At 46.0% G+C, this 18,559-nt stretch overlaps 3 protein-coding genes across 3 annotated transcripts; 2 read left to right on the top strand and 1 right to left on the bottom strand.

Moving 5' to 3' along the window:
- Positions 1-1,777: 1,777 nt before the first annotated feature.
- On the top strand, positions 1,778-8,537 carry ETH_00031460 (uncharacterized protein; the record flags this gene model as incomplete). Its single annotated transcript, XM_013378291.1, has 12 exons — positions 1,778-1,803; positions 1,905-2,034; positions 2,145-2,366; positions 2,579-3,191; positions 3,498-3,781; positions 4,102-4,287; positions 4,803-4,924; positions 5,268-5,463; positions 5,748-6,159; positions 6,647-6,984; positions 7,412-7,663; positions 7,968-8,537. 12 exons carry the CDS (start codon positions 1,778-1,780, stop codon positions 8,535-8,537), a joined length of 3,351 nt encoding a protein of 1,116 aa, XP_013233745.1.
- Positions 8,538-9,307: 770 nt separating this feature from the next.
- Positions 9,308-13,594, bottom strand: ETH_00031455 (uncharacterized protein; the record flags this gene model as incomplete). The annotated part of the gene is made up of 9 exons (XM_013378290.1): positions 9,308-9,371; positions 9,668-9,780; positions 9,991-10,042; positions 10,366-10,457; positions 11,104-11,407; positions 11,661-11,842; positions 12,301-12,390; positions 12,505-12,762; positions 13,517-13,594. 9 exons carry the CDS (start codon positions 13,592-13,594, stop codon positions 9,308-9,310), a joined length of 1,233 nt encoding a protein of 410 aa, XP_013233744.1.
- Positions 13,595-15,121: 1,527 nt separating this feature from the next.
- Positions 15,122-17,657, top strand: ETH_00031450 (meiotic recombination protein DMC1-like protein, putative; the record flags this gene model as incomplete). Its single annotated transcript, XM_013378289.1, has 8 exons — positions 15,122-15,229; positions 15,280-15,372; positions 15,473-15,620; positions 15,827-15,859; positions 16,774-16,933; positions 16,990-17,039; positions 17,206-17,332; positions 17,624-17,657. 8 exons carry the CDS (start codon positions 15,122-15,124, stop codon positions 17,655-17,657), a joined length of 753 nt encoding a protein of 250 aa, XP_013233743.1.
- Between the last annotated feature and the right edge of the window lie 902 nt (positions 17,658-18,559).

Raw genomic sequence — 18,559 nt, 5'->3', positions numbered from 1 at the left:
CAGCAAACAGTGCCTCATGCAGATACTGTTAGACACTGAATGAGCAACAACAGCGCACAAAACAAAGCTGTCTTGGAACTCTGGCAAGGTCTCCTGTTAGAATTCCGGTCTCTCCTTGTCCCTGCTAATGCCCGCAGTACCACAGCAGCAGTACCCTGACTGTTACCTGTCCTCGACAGAAATAAGCCATTCCCAAGCAAAAGCTCTTGCACGTTGCAAGCAATTAATGTGGACTTCTGGTATTTTGTAATGAAGCTGTTGCATTTTGGTGGCCAGAGTCCCTGAGTGGCGCGCCTCTGCACAAGGCATCGGAAGCTTGTATCCCTCCAGGCTATGCTACACTAAGGAAACTATGCCCTTAGAATGTCTAAAATTGCTTTAAATGCGTAATAAGCAGCAAGACACCGGTTTCTATACACTGATTTGACTGGCAAGCTGCCTACTCGAAAGTGGCAGGTGAGCGAACTGCGTTCCAGACCAGATGAAACAGGACCTTTCGACTTATACAACACGTAAATGGTGATGCGGCATTCGAAATTTTCTTTCATAAGCGGAAGCCAAGCAGACTTACCCAGCGGCATCTGTACATGCACAAGCAGCTCCTGCATGCAAATGCATTGCGTTGACGCCAATACGCGTAGGATTGATGCCTACCAAGCCCAACACAAACACTTCAGACAACTTGTCTTTGGTGCAGTAATGGTACAAAATTGCCTTCTAGTAGCACAGCTGCAACCTTAAGTGGTGGGCTACCCTTTCAGCCTTACGCTGCTTTAGAAAACGGCCCTTATGGGTGATGCAACCCTTTTAAGGCCGCCCTCTTGAAGAAAGCAGTAAACACTTTTTTCTCAAGGCAACTATATTCATGCTGCGCCATTGTGCTTCTCTGAGCGCCCCTTTTACTGACAAATATGAATAACTCTAGTGGGCAAAGCTGAATACCTCAACAACGCCAAGTGAGCACCTGAATGGGTAGGCGGAACAGTTCCTTCTGCTCTTCCTTCAACAACTCTGTAACTGTAACTTAACGTACTCAGTCTAGAAGTTATCTAAGTAGCTCTGGAAGTCTTGGCCTCAAGCTCTCTCAAGTCTGCAGCTGTGCCCTGCAGCTGTGCTGCAGGGCACAGCGGCAAGTGGGCACAAAGCAGCGCAGAATGTAAGCTTTATAGGCTGGCTCTAACCTTACAGAAGGGCTATGTTTTAGAGGGTAACATTTCTGGTGGTTTTTGACTACTGCTGCTGGCATTTATTTCACAGAAATTGAGCGTAAGAACTAAATAGTTGACAGCGCCGTCGTGTTCTTTTAAAGGAAAGATTCTATAATCCAGAAAATGGTTTTATAGACCTTTGTTGCAGGAAAGAGAGCATTTTGGAAGACTGCTGGTTGGTGAAGGGTGCCTTTGGGGCTGCAGCCCCTCATCACCCCTCAACTGCAGTTTAATTTGTGGCTGCTGCATGCAGCAGCTAGATCTTCTGGGTTGTACGTAAACTTAAACATTTTAAAGTTGCAATACATGGCTGAAAGTGCGGGCAAAGGGTTACAGCCTTCCATGGTTTCCACCGAGAAGCCAAAGGCTTCCGCACATGCAAAGTCCCCATCGATGCATGTGGGAAACTCAATGCAATTTCCTCTTCAGTGGTATTTGCAAACTATTTTTCTTCTTATGCAAGTTGGGGTATTGACACCGGGTGTAACTACAGAGGCCTGACGGGCGCCGGACGGTCCGCCCATCTCTGGACCGCCGCGAGCTCACCTTGGATCTGACGGGATGCGAAGATGGAAACGGCGATATTATCATGCAGGTCGGCATTAAAATAGATAATTAATTGTTTTGGCGCAATTGTTTGCAATTTTACTGCGCATTTACAGCGGCCTGGTGTGCAGTCTGCTGCTGCGCATTCAGGTGTATCGACACCCCGCCCCCATCCAGCGTGGAGGCTCTCCAGTTCAGTCCCGACGGCCGCTGGTTAGCCGCGGGCAGATCAAGTGGAATAGTGGAAGTTTTTAGTTCTGCGAGTCGTCATTTGAAAGTGGTGAGCGAGAGTTTCAGTCTAACCCCCCGGTCGCATGCATGCATGCATGCATGCAGCAGTTTCGGGGCTTTCTCCGCGATCTTCCGCTCGTTTTCTCCCGTTTTTCGCAGAGACTCTCCGCCGCCTCCTGCAGCTCCGTCCGCAACATCTTGTGGCTGCCTTTGACTGCGGAGGCGGCGGCCTTTTGGGCTGCGTCGGAGGCCGGCGGCGCTGCAGCAGACTCCGCGGCCCGCAGCAGATTCGCAGAAGTTTCTCTTTTCGAGTGGCGCCTCGTCACTGCGGGCCTCCACGGGGTCATTACTGCGTGGAACTTGCGCACAACTCGCGTGCAGGTGGGCGCGCATGCGTGCGCAGCTCTCCGCAGCAGCAGCAGCAGCAGCAGCAGCAGCAGGAGCACCAGGGGCAGTTTCGCAGCTGATGGCTCAGTTCCGCCGCAGCAGCAGCTCTCCTGTGCTGCAGCAAAGGCCGAGCCCCTCCGTTTAAACCCCACTTCATCTCTTAAAGGACAAAAGACTATTTCTTGTTTGTCTGTTTTTCTTTGCAGGCAGAAAGCCCTTCAAATGGAGGCGCTGTCTTCTCTCTTTGCCTCTGCCCCCCAGAAGTGGGGCTGCCAGCTTTTGCTGCTGCATGCGACGACGGCCGAGTGCGGCTGCTGCTGCTGCAGGGCGCAGCAGAAAAGGCCTGCAGCACAAATGGCGGCGATCTTTACTCGCAGAATCTGCAGGGCGAAGAAACTTCAACTCAAATCCAAATAACACACACTCTCCCTAAGACCAAATGTCCGCACAGCACCAGCAGCAGCAGCAGCACCAGCAGCAGCAGCAGCAGCAGAACCAGCACCAGCAGCAGCATGACCAGCAGCAGCATGACCAGCAGCAGCATAACAAGCAGCAGCATAACCAGGGGCAGCAGCAGCAGCAGCAGAAAGGACGGGAGGGCGCATGCAGCTCAGCCTCGCTCGCGGGACTCTGTTGTGCTGCGCTGCTGCGCTGCAGGCCGGCTGCTGTCAGTCTGCTGGTACTCCAGCGATCTCGTCTTCGCCGGAAATTCGAATTCTTCGATTTTGCGTTTTTCGCGTTCGGGCCAGCAGAGCCCGTTCGTGGCGGACGGCCAAATGGCCCTGGACTGCCGGCCCCAGGGCGGCGACAAGCCGGAAAGTTAGTCCAATTTGATGTTTTATTTTCATTTCCTTTTACTTTTTAAAAGAATTAATTGAAATAATGCCAATTGAGAAAAGAATTGACTGAAACAAAGCCAATTCAGACGCAGATCGGGTGTCGGCGCTCCGGCGCCAGCGCGCCAGCTTTCGGGTGTACAGACAGCTGCGCGTTGTGAAGGATCTGCGGAATCCGCTCTGTTTTCTCGTTCGATTGTCGTTTTTGGTTAATTTTTTCACTAAAATGAATTAATTAAAGTTTTGGACAGCTTTAGAAGGGGCGAGCGGCTGCTGCTGCTGCGCGCAGGCAGCAGCACGCTGGTGTGGCGGCTGCAGGCGCTGCGGCGCAGGGCTTTGCTGCTCAGCGCAGACAGCCGCGGCCGCATTACTGTCTGGGCTTTGCCCGCGGGGGTGGCGCTGCAGACTTTGCATGTGCACGTGGCGGATGTGCTGGACATACAGCTGGTGGAGTGTACGGACAGCTGGCTCGCGGGCTCCCGCGGCCAAGACGCCCCGCCGCTCCCCACAAATGAAGAAGTTGTTTTGTCGGTGGGGGTCGACGGCAAGCTCTCCGCCATCAGCAGAACAGAGGTCAGCCTGCGGACAGCTTCCGCTTCTGTTGGCCTATTTTAGAAGTAGAAGTAGTTTTAATTGCATTTATTCATTTTCGAAACAATCGCAGAGTCAGAAGGCCCGGCAGGGGCAGACAGGGAGAAATTGGTCTCAAAACACTTGCCATAATAGAGCTAAGAGCAGCAGCCGCGGGCTTCCCGCCGGCAGAAGGCACTTGTAGTCTGCTGCTGCTGCTGCTGCTGCTGCTGCTGCGGGGGAGGTGGCTGCTTTTGCGGCGCTGCAGCAGCAGCAGCAGCAGCAGCAAGTTCGCGCTTTGCTGCTGCTGCTGCTGCCTGCAGCAAGACCGCTGGGCCGTGCGCGCCTGCCGGTACCCACATTTGTGCGACAGCCAGGCCCTGGCCTTTCTCCCCAAAGTCCCGGGGGGCCCCCCGGGGGGCCCCCAGGGGGGCCCCCCCGGCTCTTTAGTTGTCACAGGCGCAGCAGATGGCAGCATCAAATGCATGCGAAACATCACGGAGCTCGCAGTACGCCTTTTTCATGCACTTCTCTTTTAATTGCATGCGCGGTTTCAAGTCCTTTGTTTTGAATGCATGCGGGCTTTAAGTCCTTTGTTTTGTTTTGAATGCATGCGGACTTTTTAATCCTTTGTTTTGAATGCATGCGGGCTTTCAATACCTTGGCTTTGTTTTGAATGCATGCGGGCTTTTAAGTCCTTGGTTTTGTTTTAAATGCATGCGGGGACTAAGACTTATAAAGTCATTTTGTTCTTTTTTGAATTCCGTCAAAGTTCTGAATTTTCTGCCTTCAACGTTTTTGCATTTTCTGTTTCTTTTGTCAGAGTTTTGGGTTCAGTTCGGAGAGTTTAAAGCCTATGAATGTCTTTAATTCTAATTGCTGCTGCTGCTGCTGCTGCTGCTGCTTTGGTGGGCTGAATGGGGATTCACATTTCATGAGGATATCATCTTCTTATTTAAGTGTATTTATTTTAATTTTAATTTATTATAATCAATTAATTTATTATTTTTGTTCTTTTCCTCAGGGCCTCAAGGCCCCCTGCTTGCCCTTCTGCGTGTCGCCTTCACTTCGGGGCCTCCAGCGGCCAAAAGTGATTTGGAAGAAAAGGCTTTTGGTTTGTCCATCTGCCACGGAAGTGGGCATTTGGTGGGGCTGCCCTTGCAGTTTAATCTTTCAATCTTTTAGTCTTTATCTATTTTTTATTTTTATCTTATTGTCTTTCTTGTGCCTTTTTGCCGGCACTTGTGTCTGCCTTGCCCCCTATTTGCCGAACCTAAACCCTAAACCCTAAACCCTAAACCCTGAATTCTTCGGTTTCCAGTGGAAACAGCGGCTTTGGCGTGCAAGTGGCGCATTTAGAATACAAAAGCAAGTTTATTTGGTCTTAATTTGCCTATTACAATTATTATTTGGTCTTAAGTTGCTTTTTATTGCAGAGTTTCGGGTTTTATTTGCTGCTGCTGCGCCGCGGCCGCCACTGTGGCTGCAGGCACATCCAAGACAGCGCAGTCTGCAGCGGGAACTTGCAAGAACAGGACCCTCGCCAGCCCCCTTTAGTGAAACTTGCAAAAGTTACTCTTCATAATGAAACAAAAGTGAACTGCTGCGACTTAGCCAAAGACGGCCAGCTCTTGGCTGTCGGCAGCAACGAGGGGCTCCACTTGTTTGGTTTCCACCTCAAGGAGGTGAGCCGCGGCTGCGCGCCTTGCATGCGTTTTCTGTTTATTTAGTTGCGCATAAGTGGCATTTGAAACGGAAATTCAAAAGGAAATATTAAATTAATTCTGCAAAGTCTGCTGCTGCAGCCAACTGTGCATTCTTGTTCTTCTTTTCTCCTGTTTTCCAGTTGTTTCTCGTTGCTTGCGGCCTCTGTGCACTTGTGCCTCTTTGCTGCATTTTCATTTTTGCTTCCGTTTTGCTTTCCGCTGGTTCAATATTTATATTTATTGTTTCCTTGTTTGTGTCTCAGTTAGAAATAAGGGACTTGGAATGCTTGGGCAACTGCCACATTGTTGAGATGGTGACAGCTCTTCAGTTTGTGGCTCGCGGAGTTCTCGCGTGTTGTTTTTTTTCTAAGAAAAACCGAAAGACTTCGAACTACCGGCGCCTGCGTTGCGCCGCGGGGGCCCCTGCGGGGGCCCCCAGGGGGGCCCCTGAGGAGGACTCTGCGTCTGTGCCAAGTAGGGAAGAGAAGAAGCAGAAGGGCAGGGGGAAAGCTGAAGACTCTGGCGCAAAGAAGTGGATTCATAAAGAAATTGCTTCTCTTAGAGAGGCAGAGGCCCTTCGGGACTGCGAGGGGGAGATGGAAGGCACTTTCTGTCTTTCTTTTCTCAAAGTCGCAACTGGACAGGAACTTGCATCTGTGCGGGACTTGCCATTCCGTAAGCTTTGCAACTCAGATTTAAAAATGAAAATTTTCATTTTCTCAAAAATGCAACTTTGCAAGTGTATATGTGCGCAAGTGCGTGAGTAGAAGTCTAAAACAAGCCAATGCATCTCTCTTCTCTTGCATGTAATCTCATAAAGATCAATTCGTGCCAATGTATGTCCATATGAAGCGTATGTACATATATGTGTATATATATTACATATATACACATATATTTATACACATATACATATATAATATGTATATATATATGTTACATGTATATATTATAAATATATAAATATATTATGTATATATATTATATATATATAATATATATATACACTTGTGTCTCTACCCATGCATTTGATGAGCATTTTTTACGCATTTCACATATTTATTTTCACTAAAGTTTGCAATTTAGTTGCAATTCAACTAAAATATATTGTAGCTGGGCCTCTTGCCTCCAGGAATGAGCTTTCTGATGGTTTTGTTTGCAGCAATTGTGCACATGATGCTGAGCCCCGACGGCCGGCGTCTGGGGTGTCTGAACAGCAACAGTTCGATTTTGCTGTTTGATGTGGGCACATTGGACTTGATTTATTTCCTGCCGAACATATTTAGATGGGGAGAACACGTCGCCAGCTTCTGCTTCTCCCCGGACTCCTCGCAGCTGTTTGTCTTGGGCACTCGCAACGGCTATTTCACAATAGAAATAGACCAAGAAGGTGCTTCGCAGCAAGAAAGTGGTGAAGGAAACAACAAAGCTTCAAAAGAATCCGAAAATTCCGATAAAAGTAACGCGAAAATGCACAGACGGCGGCGCGACGTTCGATCAGTAAGAGGCCCCCCACCAGATGCCTTGAGCAGCAAAATAAAAGAATAAGAACTGTTAAAAATAAACAAAAAGACTCAATTAAAAAGAGTTTAAATAGAGAAAAAGAAAATAATGCACAACACAAACAAGTGACCCTCCCGTTTGTCGACTCGTAGTGGCGCTGCTGAGGCTTTTCTTGATGACTCTTTCAGTTTCTGTAGTGACAACTTCACTTGAAATGAGTTTTTATAATTGCGTGACCAGTAACAGACCAGTGGACAACTTAGTAGAACCTGCAGTGGACCAGCAGAGCCAGTGTTCGTGGTGCAGCAAATGCCCACTCGCCCGTGCACTGAGCAAATGGGGTTGAGTTTTTGTGCTGCTTATCCCTAACTAGTTCATCTTAAAGTTAAATAAGATGAAATTGTTTTGATATTTTGATTTGCAGATCCCCGCGCGTCAGTTTTCGCGGGAAGATGGCTGCATTGTGGACTGCAAGTGGGTGGAAGGCGAGGGGAATTCATCTTCCGTGTTGTGTTTGACTCCTTCAACTTTGTACAAGTTGTGTTTGTGGGACGCCGCGGACTTTGCGGAGGCAAAGTCTGCACAGCAATTGCAAAAAAAGAAAAGAAAAGAAATTCGACTTCTGAATCTCAGCAGCGACTCCGAGGGGGATAAAGATCCGCAGGAAAAGCCAGTGGTGAGATCATCCAGTCTTTTCTTCTTTTCCCACGTTTCTGAATTTAAATTATAATGTTAAGAAAGCTTTTGGCAATTATAATCGTCATAGTTGAACTTTCGAAACCACTGAGATCCACTGTTAGTGAAAGCAAGCTTTTCTGAATCGCTGCAGTACAGATTGAAGTAGTAGCTGCACTGTTGGTTCTCTGTAGGTCACTCTTCGTTCAAGTTGAACGAATGGCGCTGTTTCCTGTCGTTTACTGCTGCTGCTGCTGCTGCTGTTGCTGCTGCTGCTGTTGCTGCTGCTGCTGTTGCTGCTGCAGCGCCCTCCCCACCGCCAACTGAAGAAGAGCAGGCCAGTCGGGGCCATCTCGATCTCGTCGGCTCCAGCCTACGCAGCTTCCTTCTGCGTGCCCCGCGTGCTGCCGGAGTCCATGTTTTCATCTGGAAGAGGAAACACGGAAGCAGCAGCAGCAGCAGCAGCAGGAGCTTCTGCCCTGTGGGGCCCAGAAGGCCCCCCCTGTGTTTCCCCGGGGGGCACTGACAGCACGCGGTCTTCTGCGACGACTCCCGCGGACTCTCCTGTGAGCCACGAGAGGGGCCTCAACGGAGATACCACAGCAGCAGCAGCAGCAGCAGCAGCGGGCAGCAGCAGCAAGACCCGCGGCGCGAGCTGCTGCGTGCAGGCGGCGCGGGCGCTGCGCCGCAGCGAGGGCAGAAGCTTCGTGGGCTTTGCGTTTGAGAAGTGCGACGCGGGGACGCAACTCGGGAGTGAAAACGCCGGACCAAGTGGACCAGTGGACCACGCACTGGTCTTGCTGGAGCTGGTGCACCCGGGGGGCCAGGGGGAGCCCTCGCTGCCGCCTTTCAACCGAAAGCGATACGGCACTTAGCTCTTTTTGCATCTTTTGTATTTTAAAATGCATTTAACGTCAAGTAGACGAGAAACTTGCATGCAGGGGCACTTCGCAGTGGATCTGGCGAGGCGCGGGTGCCGCTGGTGTCCAGTGGTGACCACTGGTGTCAGTGGTGGACATAAAGTTGAAAAGTTCTACTTAATGTTAAATGAAATTGGCCTTTCTTTCTGCAAACGCAGTAAAACTGGTGGCGAACCGCAATGGCGGGAGACGGACTCAACTCTCCTCAATTTCCCCGTAGCTTGTTTCGTTCTGCGGTGCTGAACTTGAATTAGTTTTAGCTGCTTGTCTGTACTTGAATTAGTCCATTTGATTGTCTTTTTAATCTGTTTTGCTTTAATTAGGAGCGAATTCTAGTTCACTGGACCCTTTGAGTCAACTGAAGACAACGAGCTGCCACAGCTTCGAAACTTTTGTCTTTGGATTCCCCAGCAGCGCTCTTTCCCTTTGCGACTAACAGTATTAGATGCAAGTTGGCTGCTGCTCACGCATTTCCCATCAAAAGACTTGCGTAAACGCATTATACTTCATAAAATACCTTTCCCACATGCATGCATTGCCAGGAAACTTCCGAAACTCCTAACGCGCGCTGCCAACGGCCACAGCACTAACACTTTCGATGCGATGGTGCATCGACAAGCAACACCTGGGGGTCTAGCGGCTCCTCTTTCCCCATTTAAGAAGCCTCTTTCGTTTTTTTCGAGAACAAATTCGGCGGAGAAGTTCAACACCTTCTGAACTCCATCTCAGTCGTCGTCGTCCATTTTCGGCATGTAGGCGAAGGTGTTCAAAAGCGATATGATGCTGCGCCTGAGACGGAGAAAAAGTGCCTGTTACTAGCTCCTTATTTAATCTTTTATTCAATTTTATCGAATCTTATAGAATCTTGCCGAATTTTACCCAAGCTATCCGTAAATTTAGAATGCAAGATGAGATGCATGTGAGCATGCGAACTTGTACAACTATTGCCAGTGCAAAAAGGTGCAAGTATTGCGCATTCAATGAATTAAAGGCAGAGCTATTTAAAGCACAAATTTATTTATAAAACTTCATGGAATAAAGATAATAAATGAATAAATGAACTGCTGTTTGGTGTTTGCTCTTACATTTCCGTCAAGAGTTCAGAAGGCGTGGTGAGCCGCTCGACCTTCAGCGCGCTGTCAAAGAGGCTCATTAGTTGTCTTTTGTTCAGCGTCTCTTTAGCGAGCAGCATCAACGCCTAAAAAAAACAAAAAAGATAAACAGAAAACAAAACAAACACTTGTAAGGAAACACACCTCGTCTGGCATGTGTCTGCAACTTCATCTAGGCCTCTGTCTGGCAGCTGCCGCGTGCACATTCACAATATATTTGGTGCTTTAAAAAAAGAAAAACAGGTAGATATTAGACAATTGACGCAAATATCACTACACAGATATCCTAAACTCACTCTCTCTAGTCCCGCAATGTAGGACTCGATGCTTTGCATGAAGACGCGGCGGCTGCGCGCGGAAACAAACACGGAATGCACCAGAAGAGGTGCTTTTTAGAAATGTTTAAAGAATATTTAATGCAAAATAACTCTTAGTTACAATTAAGCCGACAAAAGAGAAGAGCAGCAGCAGCGGCTGATCACAAAACATTAGCGAGGACAAAATAGAGCACAGGAAGACGAGTATTCGGAGAAAAAAGGCTCAATTACGTTTAAATAGATTTAAATAAGTAAAAAGACAAACAAAAACAATGCCTGATCGCAAAATATCCTTTTTTATTTCCTCTAAATCCCCAATTCGGAACTGCCGCCTTCGCCTTTCTTCTGACGCACTCTTCTGCAGCAAATGCTGACGGATTCTTCGCAGCGACCGCCTCAAGTTTGGTCGCGTTGTGATCTATGAAAGATATTGTCTCTGGCAGCGTCTGAAAAGAAGAAAAAACAAAAAACAAAAACAAGGGAGTTGTAGATTATCTGTTCGCACATATGAGTATGTCTACGCAAACCTGCGCTCTTGATGCAACATTTCTCATTTTCCACTTATTTGCGCCAAAATACAACACCCTCATTACACGAAAATAGACAAAAGTAATAATGATGAGAATATTAATTGCAATAACAGTCACGGAAGCAGCAATAGCCACAAACGAGAATAATCCATGTATGTGTAGTCAAGCGTCTTCATGAAGCAAGCATGTTGACCCACCCGCACATGCACATTAATATGCACTTTTTCGCTTATTTAAGGCTAAATGCCATCGCCGAAACATCTTTATGGAGAATTAACCTCAGATATATCAATAAATGTGCGTGAGTAGGAGTATTTGTGGCAATCTTCCCATGGACATGGGTGTGTGTTCACGCTGCTGCAGCTGTCCATTTCTGTGGAGCCTTTGCCCTTAAAAATGGAAATAAATAAACAAAACACAAAAAAGCACATCTTTAAATGCTTAGATATGCATGAAGCTCAATGAAAGAGTATATAAATTGAAAAGCGGAATTATTCGGCTGTAGCAGGAAGCAGATCGCCTGGAAAGCTGAACTTGAACGCAGTCTAGGGCTGTTCTTCACCCTTTCTGTCATGAAAACGTCGGAAACTGCCTTTTTCGCAGTTCTTTCTTTGAGTTCGAGAAGTTTGGTTTTGCACTTGAGCATCCAGTCCACATTGGAGGGTTGTTTCTTCTTCCACCGCCTCTGAGTTTCCTCGGGACTCAAATCCCTCTCGTGTTTGCGGGGCCCCCGGGGCCCCTCCTCTCCGCCCTCTTCTTTGCTTGACAGCAAATGCGACGGAGAGCCCAAACCCTCGCTTTCAGAACTTAAAAACGAAGGCGAAATGCCCACGCCGGAGCCCCGAGCCAGGGGCACTCCGCGGCCTCTGCAGCAGAGCAGAAAGTGACTTTAAATTGCCACTAAACGGACTCTTCAGAAATAATTTCTTTTCAAGTTTGCAGCAACTCGAAAGAAAAAACCGGCATTTTGCTTCTCCAGAAGGACGCAAATGAAATTCAAGATCAAATGGAGGAGCACTTCACCCCATGAAATGTGCCACAGCCTCAGTTCACACAGAATGAACTACTGCAGCAAATGCAGCAGCAAATGCAGCAGCAAATGCAGCAGCAGCAGCGGACCTGCCGGCCATTAAAAGCCCCCTGCCTCTGCCTCTGCCGCCTTCGCTTTGTTTTATTTCTTTCGAATCTTCTTCTTTTGGAAGAAGTCGCGGAGGAGAAGGCGGAGGGGAGGGAGGGGAGGGAAGTTTGTCCAAGACGGAGGAGAGAAACAGAATGACGGATTCCCCTCGACTCGTTACTTTCTGTCGTGCAGAAAAACACACACAAAGTGTCAAATTGGAATAAATAATTGAATAACTACCACTTTTCATGGTTGTTTTTCAATTAATTTGAATTATGAGGCTCCTTTTATTCATTTTTCATCATTTCATTCTGCTTTCTGCTTTTTTTCCTGATCTTTGGCGGCGCCCATTCATGCACAAGGCATCACTTCTGTCTGTTCACCACTTCCCATTTTCCGCATTCCATTGCCGCATATAAATTCAAAAACAAAAATTGAAAATAGGAAATAAATAAAAAGAAAAATTAGCAAGCAGTGGTTGTTGGGCGAGAGTTACGTTTCAGGCACTTTCGCATATATGGAACTGCTGTTCCAGTTCAGTGATTAAGCTGATCTCGTGGATTTAAGAGTCAAACAACAAAACTAATATTCTATTTTAATTATTTAATTTATTTTTGAATTCCAAATGCGCCTTTCCACCTCAAGAAGCTGCACAAGAAATTTCCGCGACTGGCGGACGCTCTTCTCGGCTCCCCAGATGGGATTCATCGCTTTGAACGACATTTCATCCTGAACAAGACGACAAGCCCCAAGTTAAACAATTAAAATTAAAAAAGACATTCATTTTACATTTTAAATCTAAAAAACCAAATTAAAACTCAAAAACTCCGCAGATTTGCACACAAGTTCAAATGTCAACTTCAAAGAAGAATCGACCACCGCCTTGGCCCTCTTCAGCAGCGCCTCCACATCTTTGCGGCCGCACTTAAAATCTTCGCCTTCCTTTTCCTCGCTGCTGCTGCTGCTGCTGCTGCTGTTGCTGCTGCTGCTGCTGCCGCTGCTGCTGCTGCTGCTGCTGTTTGCGGCGGTGGAGTCCGCCTGGGTGGAGGGGGAAGCAATTGCAACAAGGCGGTCTTTGATCTTTTCCACAGATCTCAAAATCTGTAGTGCATGCAGCAACGAAGCGGGTGTTTTTCAGGAAATAAAAACGAACACTCTCCACAAAATTGAATGATAAATAAATAAATAAATACTTTTGAATATTTAAATCAAAAAATGAACTAATTATCTTTTCTTGCACATTCAAATTATCAAGAAAACGCGCATAGTGGAACACAGAGCGCTGCAGCTAGAAGAAGGGAAAGCGCGGCTGAAACGAAGAGAAAGAGATGTTGAACTGAAGTAAATTGTTTACTTTCAAATTAAAAATAAATATAAATTAAAATGAAATGATTATAAACAAGCAAATCCAGAATTCAACTTTCGTTCAGCTTGCCTCGTTGGCTGTGCTCAAGAGGGAGTTTTTGATTTCGGTCGCAGCTGCAATGATCTGCAAACAGCAGCACGCAAGGCTTCACCCCCTCAAATTAAAGCCTTTAAAAACAACTTAAAGTGATAAATAACAATGAATAAATAATAATAAATAATAATAAATAATAACATTAGTAAATAGTAAATAATAAAAACCAATTCGAGATCGAAGACAGCGCCAGAGATCGGCCGACGCAGCGAAACAGCTTTCCGGCAAATGGCTGAAAGCCCTCTTCAGGTGTATGCGCAGCAAATCTCGTTTTCTCGAGTTGAGTTAAAGACTGCCTTTAATTGCAATTAAAATTCACTTTTTAAATTAAACTAAACTTTTCTTTTAATTTTAATTCTTTTTCAATTAATTTGCGCCTTCTTCGGTTCAATTTACCTGCGGATGCGTCGAGTCGAGAAGCACCAGAGTCAAGACCTCCTCATCGTCGATCTGCGAAAGATCTGGGACTTCCATTGTTTCCGAAAGAGAGCAAAGGAGAAAATAAAAAGAAAAAATAAATTAAAAAATAATTTCGGAAATAAATTCACAAAAAAAGAAAGAAAGAAGACAGCAGCGGGGATTCAAAATGGCCCGGCAGCAAACGAAGCAGCTGCTGCAGCAGAAGCTTCAGCTCCAAGCCTCAGCTGTCTGCATTGAAATGCAAAGAAAGAAAAGACAACAAAGAAAAGGAAATAAAGAAGAAATTAATTTGTCTAAAAAGGGAAATGAAGAAGAAATAAATCTGTCTTCGAAGAACCCCAAGTTGTGCGCAAGGCTGGAGGCCCTTGGGAAACAAATTCGCATTTATTTGACCCTGAAATTGCATTTATTTGCCGCTGCTGCTTCCTGCAAGCAGCAGCAGCAGCAGCAGCAGCAGCAACAGCAGCAGCAGCAGCGGCAGCGGCAGCGGCGCGCTCCCTCGCGGCTCCCAGGCCCTACGCAGCTCCTCTTGGGGTGTTTAAATAACTTAAATGAATTAAATAAATAAAAAATAAAAAGAAAATCAAAAATGAAGCAGCAGGGCTGCAGGGCCTCAGCAGCAGCAGCAAGAAATGCAAGACAGACACAAGAAGACACAGAGGCGCTGCAGCAGCAGCAGCAGCAGCAGCAGCTCTGCGGGCCCTTGAGGGCAAACTGGACAAATAAATATTTAATTTAAACAAAAGAGAATTTTAAAAATACTTTTATTTCAATTTAATTCCTCAGACACAAACAGCTGCTGCCAGCCGCCTCCACAGCCCCAAAACTGCATGCGCTGCTGCTTCCAGTCGGCGCAGCAAAGTTGAGCCTGCTGCTGCTGCTGCTGCTTCTGCTGCAGCAGCAAATGAGTTGTATAAACTTCGAATTATTTCGATTTCGCGTGAAGTTGAATGCCCCCAAGAGCCCCGGGGCCCCCTGAGAGGCCTTTTGCATGCACATTTTGAATTTAATTATTTTCATTTTATCTTTTAAATGAATTAACACCAAATTAGAAAAGACAGTTTCTTAGGGAGGCTCTGCGAGGCGCTGCGGCAACTTGAATGTTCTAACAAAGCCCCGCTGGCTCTGTGCCAGTCTTGTTGAATACGGACTTGTTAAACGCAGAATTGCAAATATTTATTGCGGACTTAATTAAAAAAACATAATTGTTCCTTTTCTACCTTTAATTTGCCCTTTTTAGCCGCTAATGTTCTGCTTCCAAGAGGCACGCCGACGCGAATCTGAATATTCAAAACGGCACTCAGTAGCGCCCATGCGGGAAGAATTCGTTTTTATAGTCCCAAGTTTAGTTCCTTTTAGATTAAAACAGCTTCAGCATTTATTTAAAAGAAATTAAATCAAAAAATTCGGCAAATTGGCGAAATTCAAAAGGGATCTTCGCGCGCAGCATTGGGGTGTATGTGCAGCTGACCTGTTGAATGCTTGTGCAGCGACGGATTCACTTTCGCTAGATTGCAGGAACTGCATGCTCAGCTTTGTTATTTGGTTGATTTTATTCTTTTATTTTGCATTTGTTGAAAAATGGCGACTCTAGGAGAGAGCAAGTCGGCTCGAAAGCACGTCGGGACGCTTCCGGCTTCGTGCGCTTCGGACTTGAACGAGGGGAACGACGAGCACTTCATATGCATTGTGAGCCGATTAAGAGTTGGATTTGTTTTACTGATTTAATTCTTTTTAAGGACAAGTTGCAAAGCGTGGGGATCAACGCAGCAGACATAGCGAAGCTGCGCGGCTCGGGTTACTGCACAGTCCTTTCGGTGATTCAGACGACAGTAAGGCGAAAGCAGCAGCAGCAGCAGCAGCAGCAGCAGCAGCAGCAGTTTGCGCCCTTTAAAAGACCTTTTTGGACTCATTTCGCTCCATTTTCCGCAGAAAAAAGACCTCGCGCTCGTGAAAGGCCTCTCCGAGGCCAAAGTCGAAAAGATCGTGGAAGCTGCAATGAAGCTGGAGTTGTGCAACTCGTTCATAAGTGGGGGCGAGTTGATAGCGCGTCGGGCCAAAGTGTTGAAGATAACAACAGGTGGGTCTTATTGGGCCCTCCGCGCTGCTTTTTGCTGCTGCTTTCGCGCCACTTCTGCTGCTTCTTTGCATGCAACTTCGCCAGGATCTCCTCAGTTGGACCTTCTCTTGGGAGGCGGAATTGAAACAATGTCAATTACTGAAATCTTCGGAGAAAACAGATGCGGAAAAACCCAAATTTGCCACACTTTGTGCGTCACTGCGCAGCTGCCCCGGGAGATGGGCGGCGGATGCGGAAAGGCAAGTCCTCTTTTTTTCCTTTCTTTTCTTTTCTTTTCCTTTTCTTTCTCTCTTTTCTTGTTTTGTTTTATATTCTCTCTTTTTCCCCTTTTCTTTTCTTTTCTTTTTTTCCGTCTTTTCATTTTTTTTCATCTTTTTTTCATCTTTTTTCATCTTTTTTCATCTATTTTTCGTCTTTTTTCCTCTTTTTCGGTGTTTTCTTCGCCATTTCCGCCCCGTTTTCCTCTATTTTTGCTCGCGTTTCGTCGCGTTTCGTTCCTTTTGAACACCTGGTTCGGAGCTCTGCAGCAAGCCGTTCTTTCGAGGTTGAAAGCTCCAAAACGACTTATTTGGAGCTGCGCAGGTCTGCTACATCGACACTGAGGCCACTTTTCGGCCGGAGAAGATTTGCCAAATTGCGGAGCGGTTTGGACTGGACGGCGCGGGGTGTCTCGACAACATAATGTACGCGCGGGCGTACACGACGGAGCACATGCATCAGTTGTTTACTGTTGCTGCTGCGAAGGTACTTGAGCCCGATACGCGGCTGCTGCGTCCCCGGTGGACAGACACCCCGCGGCCCGCGTGCTGTCTGCGAAAAAGCGGAATTAAAGGGCCCTTCAAATCTGTTTTTTGCGCTTTTTCGCGCCATCGCACGTTTGAAATTAAAGTTGATTTCCTAAATTGCTATATTAAATGCACCAGTTCTTTCCTCTTTTGCCTTTTCTATTTATTTCCGCCTTTTCAGATGAGCGAGGAGAAATTCGGTGCGCACGCGAGCAGCCCTTGCTGCAGCAGCAGACTGCTGCTGCTGCTGCTGCTGCTGCTGCTGCTGGGAGCAGAAGCTGGGGAATCGGATGGAGTTTGAATTTTTGCATGAGATTTGTTTGAATTAAATGTAATTTAAAAACAAAAGTGGATTTGTGGAGTTTCAGCAATCATAATTGTGGACTCGATCATGGCTTTGTTTCGAGTGGACTTCAGCGGCCGCGGCGAGCTGGCGGACCGGCAGCAGAAGTTGAACAAGATGTTGAACTCGCTGATTAAGGTGTCTGAACAGTACAACGTGTCAGTAGTGCTCACAAATCAAGTAATGTGAGTTCATTTATTTTATTTTTCTCTTTTTTCTCCTCATTTTCCCTTCTCCGCAGGTCCGACCCCGGCGGCGGGCTGACCTTCGTGGCGAACCCGACCAAGCCCGGTGTGTCTAGACACCTCAACAGAACGCCGCGTTCGCGTTTCCGCGTCCTTTCTTCGCGAACAAAGTTCAAATTTACCAAAATAAATCCACTTAGCAGTTTAAATTCAAAGAATTGAGTCCAAATGGCCTTTCATTTCCGCATTTCATCACCCCTTACCCCAAACAGTCGGCGGACACGTCCTCGGCCACGCCTCCACCACCCGCCTCTCCCTCCGCAAGGGAAAAGGCGATCAGCGAATTTGCAAAGTTTACGACGCCCCCAACTTGGCCGAGTCCGAGTGCATCTTTCAGCTGTGAGTCCAGTGGTCCACTGGTCACTGCCCAGTGGTCCACTGGTCTGCGCGTGTCTTTTGTTCGTTCCCTTTACTCGCTTCTTTCGTCTACTTCCTTTGCTCGTTTCCTTGTTCATTTCCTTTGTTTGTTGCTTTTGTTTCTTCCTTTTGTTTATTTCTTCCGTTTGTCTCCCCTATTTGTTTCTTTCGTTTGTCTCTTTTACTTATCTCATGTGTTTCTTTTATTTGTTTCTTTTATTTGTTCCTTTTATTTGTTCTTTTATTTATTTCTTTTATTTGTTTGCTGCTCAGGACTGCCCAGGGCATCACCGACGCGGCGGAGTGATTTGTGGCTGGTCAACTTCCAGTTATTACTTCGAAAGACTCCACGGGATCTTTTCGTTTTCGAGTTCAAATGAGAAAGTTATTTTCTTTTGAAACGCAATTTGAGGAATTAAACAAACAAATATATACGTTTATATATATATACATATATATATAAATAGTATATATATATATAAACAAATCAATATATACATATATATATATATATATATATACATATGTGTATACATGTATATATATAAATACAACTACATGTAAATACAGCTATCTGTAGTAACTAGGGCGAGGTGTTTGTGCTCTTGCTGCGGTGTACGTACACCTCAGAAGAAAGAAAAGAAACTAAAAAAGAACTTGAAGAAAAACTTGACAGAAAATTTGGTGACAAAAATTTGCGTTTGGGCAGAGGGCTCTGCAGAGTTCGTTGCTGCATCAGTTGTTCTCTTGAATTAAATAAATTAATTTAAATAAATTAATTTAAATAAATTAATTTAAATAAATTAATTTAAATAAATAAATTAATTTCAACTTCTCTTTAACTTTCGAATTCGAATTAAATTCTTTTAATTGCATCTCCAAAAGCGCAGCACAAAAAGAAGCGGCGACCTCTTCAGTGCAGACTTCAGGTGTACGTACACCTGGCGAGCTGCCCCAGTGCACAGACGTTTTTACGTTCGATTTAATTTGCATTTATTTCAATTTGCGTTTATTTTAATTTGCATTTATTTTAATTTGCATTTACTTTAACTTGCATTTTGCAAACACTTAATTAATTTCTACTTTTGCACTGAAGCCGCTTCTTGCTGCTTCAAGGTCTTTCAAAAGGACTTGTTGTGGCTGGCGCGAATACGAATTTGCAAAAGTCTTTTTTAACTTCATTTAAATCTTTGGACTTTTAAATCCGAA

Source organism: Eimeria tenella, genomic scaffold, assembly GCF_000499545.2.
Source record: "Eimeria tenella Houghton genomic scaffold, Eth_scaff8, whole genome shotgun sequence".
NCBI lineage: Eukaryota > Apicomplexa > Conoidasida > Eucoccidiorida > Eimeriidae > Eimeria > Eimeria tenella.
This window is presented reverse-complemented; position numbering and strand designations above follow the sequence as displayed.